This window comes from Octopus bimaculoides, chromosome 24 (assembly GCF_001194135.2).
Source record: "Octopus bimaculoides isolate UCB-OBI-ISO-001 chromosome 24, ASM119413v2, whole genome shotgun sequence".
Lineage (NCBI taxonomy): Eukaryota > Metazoa > Mollusca > Cephalopoda > Octopoda > Octopodidae > Octopus > Octopus bimaculoides.
Window position 1 is genome coordinate 28,319,386 of NC_069004.1, and position 10,186 is coordinate 28,329,571.

Here is a 10,186-nt window from a genome sequence, read left to right on the forward strand (position 1 = left end):
TTTGATGGCTTTTTCCCCTTTGTTTACGAACAGTCTAGTTAATCGGAAATGTCAGAACTAACAGGGATTAATACCATATACACCGTCACAGCAGTTACTGTATTCAACTGAATAGACGTCAGTGATTAGTTGAAATTATCGAAATAAGACAATTTTTAACGTGAAATAACTTCGAATACAAAATTTATTATCTGTTCTATACCACAAAATATACAAGTATACGAAGTTGGAAAGTGTTTCGGTACCAAAAACACTACATAAAAAAATGTTGCCCGTCAAATCACAAAGGTCCCCAACTGCCAAATTAACTCCCATGGCATTGGTCGGTCCCGGGTCTACAGTGGAAGACACTTGCCCAAGGTGCGGCGCAGTGGGACCGAACTCGAAATCGCGTAGTTGCAAAGCGAGCTTCTTAACCACACGAAAAGCTGGTTGGATTGATCACGGCTGGAAAGTCTTTGATCACATATCGGTTTGTTCATTCAGAGCTGACCTGGGCGTATATCATCGCCATGCTTCTTCTTCTGAAATCGTATTTTCATTGAACTTTCTTCTCTGCATGTTTTTTTTTTCCTCCGTTCCTCACTGTTCCTCCCAAACAACCCCTCCCCCCTCACGCACGCACACACACACACACACACACACATTCGCTACGTTAAAGATATCTATTTCCTTTGTAAAAACTAGTCGGCTTCTGGAGAGGTGCCGCTTCTTTCATCTTGTCTCTTAAGATGATATTATTCATCTTGGCATCGGATTGACAAAAGAAAGCCAGAGCAAAAGGCCACTGAGATTTTGTATGTCACCACTGCCAACAACAACAACAACAATAATGCTGCTGTTGATGCTGGTTTTGTAACATTTGCTCTGTAGACATGTTGCACAATATCACTGCAACTTGGCTAACACTCAAAAATTTGTATGAATTGCTGATTCTCAAACAAACAATTAATAATAATAATAATAATTATTATTTTTATCGTTGTTATTATTATTAAGGTACCGAGATGGCAGAATCGTTAGCACGCCAGGCAAAATTTTTAGCGGTATTTCGTCTGTCTTTACGTTCTCAGTTCAAATTCCACCACGGTCAACTTTGCCTTTCCTCTTTTCGGGGTCGATAGAACAAAGTACCAGCTGAGTATTGGGGTCAAAGTAATCGACTAAGTAGTCCCCTCCCTCAAAGTTTCAGGCCTTGTAATTCTTTTATTTGTCTGCTTCAGTCATTGGACTGCGGCCTTGCTGGGGCACCGTTTTGAAGGGTTTCGTCGAACAAATTGATTCCAATACTTATTCTCTTTAAGTCTGATTATTTATTCTATTAGTCTCTTTTCTGAACCGCTACGTCACAGGGACGTAAACAAACCAGCACCGATTGTCAAGTGGTGTAAGAACAAATACACACACATTATATACGACAGGTTTCCACACAGTTTCTAGTTGCCAAATTCACTTACAAGGCATTGGTCGGCCCAAGGCTTATAATAGAAAACACTTGCACAAGGTGACTGAACCCGAAACCACACAGTCATTCCTAGAATGTTTCAGTGGATTGTTGTCACTTATTTGCCACCTAGGCCACTAAGAGACTCTACTCCCAGACAATCTTTAGGGATTGTTAAGAGACCCATCTCACAATCCCTGGAGGGTACTGAGGCGGTGGTTCTCAATTCCTGCAACCTTTCCCTCTCTAAAAGATATTAACGAAATTTTTTGTTCCCTCTCTTGTATTAATGAGAAAACAAAATGGAGATTGCATCGAAACGATTCTTTCCTTCGCTATGGCGTTGGGTAAGTTTAAGAAAGTATAAAAACCTATCTTCATTTTATTAAACATATCAATGTTAGTCACCCTTTTTCAACCCTCACAGCCCCTTTTGTCTATGAGAAACACTAGTCTGCAGAGTATATTAACACGTCTCTTCACAACCCCTAGAAAACGCTGGGAAATACGTCTGTTGTGTCTTCTCTGACAACTCCTACCGACCTCTGTCGTTACATCACTGAACTTGGTGTCTTTTTCTTATGTATAGTTTATTTCCTTGGCTCTCTCTCTCTCTCTCTCCCCATGTGTGTGTTTATTTGTTTTTCTGTGTGTACGCGTATATAATATATTAAACTCGTCTAGCAACAAAGCAACAATTAAACTTGTATCTTTTAATTGTTGTTGTTTATTATCTCGGCTCTAATCCAGTGAGGCCGACTCAAGTATCTCATGTTTCCTTATCCTATTTATTTATTAATAAACCTCTTTTTTGTATTTTGCCATTGTAGATTTGGTTATCGTTTCTCAACTCTTTTGATTTATTTGATGCTTTTATTTTCGTTTTGCTGACGCTAACAAATCATTAGTTTATTTTAGGCTGTGATTGCTTGTATATCGTTTACTTGTTTCAGTCATTGGACTACGGCCATGCCTGTACTACCGCTTTGAAGGACTTCTAGTCTAGTGGTTCTCAACCTTTTTAGTATCCAGGACAGATCCCAAACCTGGATTTTTTTTAGCCCCCACCCAGCACCAAAAAAGATTAGTCAGAAAAAGAAATGTTTATAGAGAAAAGACCGCCGAGGGCCGCTGGAAGGGTACTTGAGGGCCACATGCAGTCCGGGGAACCGCTGGTTCAGCCGAACAACTCAATTCCAGTACTTATTTTTAAAACCTGGTACTTATTCTAACGCTTCTTTTCGCCGAACCGCTAAGTTACGGGGACGTAAGCAAACCAACACCAGTCAAGTGGTATTGGGGGATAAACACATATATACATAAGGCGGGCTTCTTTCAGTTTCCGTCTACCAAATCCGCTCACAAGGCTTCGAAAGGTCCGAATACATTAGAAGACGCTAGAGTACATTAGAAGACCAATGTGTCACGCAGTGAAACTGAACCCGGAACCATGCGGTTGGGATGCAGTCGTCTTACCACAGAGCCACGTTGTGCTTATATGTTGATATATTTAATATTTTATAGCTGTAATTTCATTGGTCTCCGGTTCTTTAGTCTATGGATATTCCCTGCGTTACGCATGATGTTGAAATCCGTAACATGAAGTGCATTTCCCATTGTCTTTCGTGTGATTTTCGTAACACGAAATCTGTTTCCATTGATTTCTGTGTACCATAGGAGTCAATGGAAAATAGGCTTCACGTTACGGAATTCCACGTTGCGTCGAGCTTTCAGGAACACAAAGTTTGTTATGCGGGATGGGAGAGGAGCCTTCATATTAATGCCCTCCACTGAGATACCAGAACTTACCTCGGTGTATCACTGTATACAGAACTTACCTCTGTCAGTGTTGTTTTATTGAAGTAAAGTGCTCCTTCAGGAAGGTTTAGGCGAAATTCCTCTTATAAAATTGCATTTCTGGTTGTATATGTGCTCATACATATATATCTGTTTTCTCCCATGTATATACGTATATATCATACGTATATATCTGTTCTCCCATGTATATACGTATATATCATACGTATATATCTGTTTTCTCCCATGTATATTGTTTCATCATAAGTCACCCATGATCCACAAAACCTATGGTCAAAGGCACAAACAGCACATAATCCTTCAAATGTCTTTCCTAAGACCGCAGGATGTGGATTCACATAGATTTCGGTGGCTATTTCTAGCAGTCTGGAGACCACATAGTTCCTTCCCCTCTATCTTTAAAAAAAACAGAGACGGTTGCAGTTTTTACAGGTAAGCACTTCCGCTTTATAGCAGTAACTTTTAGCGTTTGGGTCACACGTGACCAGCAGTATGTTTGCTTCTTTCGGATTTCAAGTTTTTGCCTTTGCACAATTTAAACCGGTCAGACTTTTGGAGTTTGTGGTTACCTCATTGGTTAATGTATTCAAATTTGCGCATGCGTATTATGCACATGTGTAAGCGTGCGGGAAAACTTGCACTCGTGTCACAACAGAACAGTTTGTATTGCGTATTTTTCGTAATTTTATAATTTTCTTATTCAAACTTCATTACTATAGACCCAAGGACAAATAATTGTGTGTACGAGAGTAACTAGGAATTATTTGTAACTCAATGCAGAACAAATATTTTAGGGGATTTCCTTCGTAAAACACCAGTTGTTTTTTTTAGATATATTTCTTAATTTATATTTTATTTTAATTTTTGTTACTGTTTATATAATTCGCTGACAAAGACTTGTGAAAGTCATACACACATGCATGATTCATTCCAAAAATTTCCTGCCGATCGAAATTCTATTGACAAAGATTTGGATTTGCTCGCTATCGATAGAAAAGATAAAAGGCACGCAAATCTGTCCTGCTGTGGGATGGAACCAGAAACCACGAAGTTGCGAAGCAAATTTCTTAACCAGAAAACCATGCCTACGCTCTAGGCAGTTAAATATGTCCACTTTTGCAATATTTGTAGAATTCTTTCAATCTGAATCTGTCATGTACCGTGTTACGTTAATTACACCGTTTATCACCTGTTTTGAAATTGCTGCTAAAACCGCCTTTCCTTTGATCTCGGTCTGCCGTCTTTCCTGATATACAAAAGCATACGGACATTGTTTCTTTGAATCTAGTTTACTTCCCACTCGTCTTGCTGAGCCTACCCCCAGGTCATAGCTAGAAAGAGGAGGTGCTGATAGTGAAAGAAAGAACTACCTTGATATCTATATATACATATATTCCTCTATACACTTAAAATAAATTAGTAACAGGTAGATCAATCTTGAATCACTTAACAACCTTTGTAAGATTTTCGTGTTGTACTAAGAACGTACGGCATCGTTCATTTATGTCCAAATCACTTTTTGGCTGTCTTGCTGCGTGCTTGGCACTGGGCCATTTGTTAACCGGATGAGAAGCAGAGAGATATCACACAGATCTCTCCTTCACACCTAAACTCGCAGCTACAACAGGAAATGTTGGACAATTCTAGATTGATTGAATCACAGTTTTTCTCTTCTTGATCTGGATTATTGTCAATTGATTGCTGGTGGAGAGAGAACCTTACACTTGGAATTATATATTTTTTTCTTCCTATCAGGCACTATAGTTCGTTAGACTTGGCCTTTTTCTTTTTTTATCAACGGTAACTAAGGGTTATCTAGATTACAAAGACCCCCTTACATTCACACACGCATACTCGTTTTCGTGTTCGTTTGGAGAAATTAGATTTTAAATTACTGGTTTCAAATTTTGGCACAAAACCAGCGATTTTGGAGAAGGGGTAAGTCGATTAGATCGACCAGTACATGACTAGTCGATTAACTCGACCCCAGTGCTTATTTTATCTACCCTGGATGGCAAAGTCGAGTCCGGTGGCATTTGAACTCAGAACGGAAAGGCGGTTAAAATGCCACAAAGCACTTTGACCGGCGTGCTAACTATTTTGCTACCTCGCCGCCTAGATTTTAAATTATTGATTTCAAATTTTGGCACAAGGCCAGCACTTTGGAAAGAGGAGTTAAGTCGATTAAATTGACCCCAGTGCTCTACTGGTACTTATTTTATCTACCCGGAAAGGATGAAAGGCAAAATCGACCTCGGTGGAATTTGAACCCAGAGCGTCAAGACAGACGAAATGCTACTAAGCATTTTGCTCGACGTGTTAACGATTCTGCCAGCGCGCCGCCTAAATTCAAAATTATTAAAAGGAATTTTAAATGAAATTATTTTAAAGATGAACAGAAGCCTGCATAAGGTAATAATGCGTTGTTCTGTGAAAATTCAGAATGTTCCTGAACATTAAGTGTAGGCTGGAAAACTTTTACCTGCTTTAATGCTTTCGAAAAAAAAAAAAAAGTGTTCGTTCTGCTTGTTAAACATTTTTCTCTGCTCTCTTATTACCCTTGTCTACACATACACCTCAACTCTTGTGACGCTCTACATTTAGCATAACCAGGTGTGTACAACAATGCAACAAATAATCTTCGAATTTTGGTACAAGGCCAGCAATTTCACAGTCTGGTCGGAGGTTATTCGATGACGTTGACCTTAGTTCTTGACTGGTACTTTATTTTATCAACCCCGGAAGGATGAAAGGTAAAGCTGACTACTTATTTTATCGATCGCAAAGCTGACCTCGGTAGTATTTGGACTCAGAATGTAAAGAATACAGAAGTATTTCGCCCGACACTTTTGCGATTCTTCCAGTTCACCTGCCTCACATTTTGAAATAATTCTACAGGGTCTCCACAAGGTCTGGGTACATGAAGTAAATAAAATCATAACATAAACAATTAAATATAAGAAATAATAATTTCTTAAAGTATGTGTTAATCCCCATGTGGATACATGGAGTAAATAAAATCATAACATAAATAATTAAATATAAAAAATAATAATTCCTTAAAATATGTGTTAATCTCCATGTACCCAGACTTTGTGGACACCCTGTATATCTAAAAGCTCCATGGAAATGGCTCAGTGTAAAACGTCCTTTTTGAAAACATTTTGAATGCTCCTGTGAAGGAAGTGTTGATTTGAAGGTTTACTGTGCTACTTCGTATTTTCCCTTAAAAAAAAAAACCTCAAATGTAATATTTTGTTCCTTTCAATGCAAACGGTCAGTGAATTTGATAGACAGTCTGTTGGTCTTTTATGAGTTCTGTTGTTGAATTCTTTAGCAAGAATCAAAATGAAACCAGTAGCATCCGAAGAAACTAGAAATGGTTTGCTTTGGAAATATTAAGTTGAAAGCAATCACAACAGTGGGGGGGGAGTTATTCTTCGTAAAAGAGGATACATTTAACGTTTTCGCGAAGTCCTTTCTCCAACCGAGGGCCCTGCCCCAACCAATACTTTTATACAGTCGCTTCTCTGTTTTTGAAGACTAATTTTATTTCTATCTTACTTCTCTTTCTTCCCGCTGACTGATTCTTACTAACCTACGTGAATCTTCCTGCTAATAAAAAGGGTTTTTAATTGAAGACAGAAAAAAGAGAAAAATACTTCATTCCATGAATTTTTTTACCAGACTGTATTTATTAAGAAATGTTTAATTAGTAAGACATCACTTAGTTCAATTAAATAGGGCTAGATATGATTAGCAATGACGAGAGATTTAAAAAACTTCGTATTAAGTAAAAAAAAAAGTGGGGGGGGGGACTTAATATGTGAATATTATGTGTCCTTTTTCTTATAATCCCTCAATTTCGGTTTCAGATGATTGAACCTGCTTGATATTGTAATGAAATGATTATCTCATTTGCAATAGCTGCGACCGTTAGGGGTCCACATGTACCACCACAATTATAATTATAAAACTAGTTGCCCCCTCCTCTTCAATGTTATTTTTCTATCTGTTTCAGGACTTTGATCTCTGATATCGAACAACTACGTGGTGTTGATGGCCTTGACCATTGGCGGGAGAAAGAATCGCAAGACCTGGCTGATTTAGTGCAGAGACGGTTACAGTTTTTACAGGTAAGCACCTCCGCTTTATAGCAGTAACTTTTAGCGTTTGGGTCACATGTGACCAGCAGTATGTTTGCTTCTTTGGGATTTCAAGTTTTTGCCTTTGCACAATTTAAACCGGTCAGACTCTTGGAGTTTGTGGTTACCTCATTGGTTAATGTATTCATATTTGCGCATGCGTATTATGCACATGTGTAAGCGTGCGGGAAAACTTGCACTCGTCTCACAATAGAACATGTGTATTTTATATTCATTACCGTTTATGTGTGTGCGTGTATATGTATTCCATGCGTATATGTGGTTGTGTGCATCATATTTTCACTCAAGTTGAGAATTCGTGAAACGTTTTACAAAGTTTTAGCGTTCCTCTGATCAAAATGTATCTGGTAAATGCTTTTTTTTTTTTTTTTTAAAGAATCCAAACATTTGTAGGTTTCTATGCAATTTCGTCGTAACGTAAGCTCATTGCACCTATGGTAATAGGAACAAATGGAAATCCGTAGTGTATGTATGTATGATGGCACTTCGTTGGTTACGACGACGAGGGTTCCAGTTGATCCGATCAACAGAACAGCCTGCTCGTGAAATTAAGGTGTCAGTGGCTGAGCACTCCACAGACACGTGTACCCTTAACGTAGTTCTCGGGGGAGATTCAGCATGACACAGAGTGTGATAAGGCTGGCCCCTTTGAATTACAGGAAGTAAGAGTGAGAGAAAGTTGTGGTGAAAGAGTACAGCAGGGTTGTTTAGTGAAGACCAGCAGTCGCCCATGTATGCCAGTCTCCCCCTCTTCACGCCGCCGATGTTGTCCAACGGAAAGGCAAAGGGGCCGATACAGCTCGGCACCAGTGACGTCCCATCTCATTTTTAAGGCTGACTGAACTGGAGCGACACGAAACCAAGAACACAACGCACAGTCCGGCCCGAGAATCGAATTCACAACCTCGCGCTTGTAAGGCCAACATCCTAACCACTGAGCCATGTACCTATGGACGTGTATATACATGCGTGCTATATACTAAATTTGTCTGTTCATAGTGGAGCGCACAATTTCGGGGGGAAAATTGAAGCAAAGCATAGGAGAAGAGTTGTTACGAGAAACACTAATCTAATCTAACTAATCTTTCTAAAACAACCCCTCATCTTTAGATATCTCACCAGCCCCACCATCATACAAATGTTTCTTAACTATAAGTACCTGATTGTAGATCTTGGTGTAACTAATATAAAACCTTCTGATCTTGTATCACCTTCTTCATTAGTTTGTTTACCTACACACACTACAAAACAAAACAAAAAACAATCTCAATTTTCTACTAATACTGATTTCTGTTTATTATTTCTTAACTGTTATTATTACTTTAAAATGTATTAGAACAAACGATATCGCACGTACTTACATTGAACTTTCGGTTAAATTATATTACAGCAGAAGTTGTTTATTGTTTTCTGTTGTTATCTTCCAGAAGGAATTTTATACAATATACAAGTTATTACATTTACATTGTGTGCAGGAACAATATTCGGTGACGTCGCCCTTGTGTGATAATTGCAAAATGTTTTATAGACAATTACGTTTCTTAACACGCTGTAGTAGAATATAAGGGATTTATTAAAAAAGAAAATGTGAAAAGAAAACAACTTTTCCTGATAAGAATCAATGTGTGACTGCGTATATAATATACACACGCATATTTATGCAGGCATAAATATATTTTCGTACACATACACATATATAACATGTATAAATATGATATAGAACAAGTGTATAATATATAAATATATATATATATATATATCGTGTGTGTGTGTGTGTGCATATAAAGAATGAGAAACATTTTCATATGAATGTGTATGTCTATACACTGAATTCTTTTCTCGTGACTCGAGTTTCACGCTAGTGCGCTCGTCAGGTGTGAAACTCGAGTCACGAGAAATAAATTATATACTCTATAACGTGTGCTGAGTTTGCACTTCTTCACTTGTGGGACAAAATTCAACAGACGAAAAAACAACACGTGCACTCGTGAAAACACTTCAGCTGAGCATTCTGTGTACCATATACGCATGCACGCGCTCGTGTGTGTATATATACATCGTAGTCTCGCATATTTAATATAGTGAATTAAAAATTGTTCATCAAATGAGATTAATCCATGCAATGAGTAGAGAAAATCTACCTTTGAGCGAGAAAATTTGCTGTTATCGGCAGTCAACTCTGGCACGTTTGAGTTCGCAAACGCATACCTGTCCCCTTCTTTTGACTTGCCCTCACTGTCGTAACAAATGAAACTCCTTGCTGGCCCATGGACGGAAAAGGAAGATTTGCCCAAGTCATTGCATGACGTTGATGAAAAATGGAGAGCTTCTGGTGCTGTTAGTCGTTCTAGCATGTTACAAGCGTTGATGCTAACGCAACTTATTTTGTCTTCACACACACACACACACATGTATACGACGGGTTTCCATACAGTTTCTGTCTACTAAATTCACTCACAAGGCATTGGTCGGTCCGAGGCTATTGTTGGAGGACACTTGTCCGAGGTACGGCGCAGTGGGACTGAACCCAAAACCACGTGATTACAAAGCGAGTTTCTTAACCACATAGCCATAATGAATAAATAAATAACTGCGCGCTCCTCCCGCAATATTTGTGTTGCTCCGGGCGCTGGCAACGCACGCCACGCCACATCACTGCACCCAGTCTGTTCTCTTTTGCATTTTGCTAAACACGTTCTCTAAGAATCCTCTGTCGAATATTCCTTATTCATTTCCTTTTTTCCAAAGACTCCTGTCT

General features: G+C 38.7%; 1 protein-coding gene across 9 annotated transcripts in view; it reads left to right on the forward strand.

Annotated features, from left to right (window-relative positions):
* LOC106882187 (alpha-(1,6)-fucosyltransferase) overlaps positions 1-10,186 on the forward strand; it is an 881,702-nt gene that overhangs the window by 835,241 nt on the left and 36,275 nt on the right. For all 9 annotated transcript variants that reach the window (XM_052976376.1, XM_052976377.1, XM_052976375.1 and 6 more), the window contains one exon: positions 7,284-7,398. In XM_052976376.1, the coding sequence (XP_052832336.1) occupies positions 7,284-7,398 (115 nt within the window). The remainder of the gene's footprint in view (positions 1-7,283; positions 7,399-10,186) is intronic.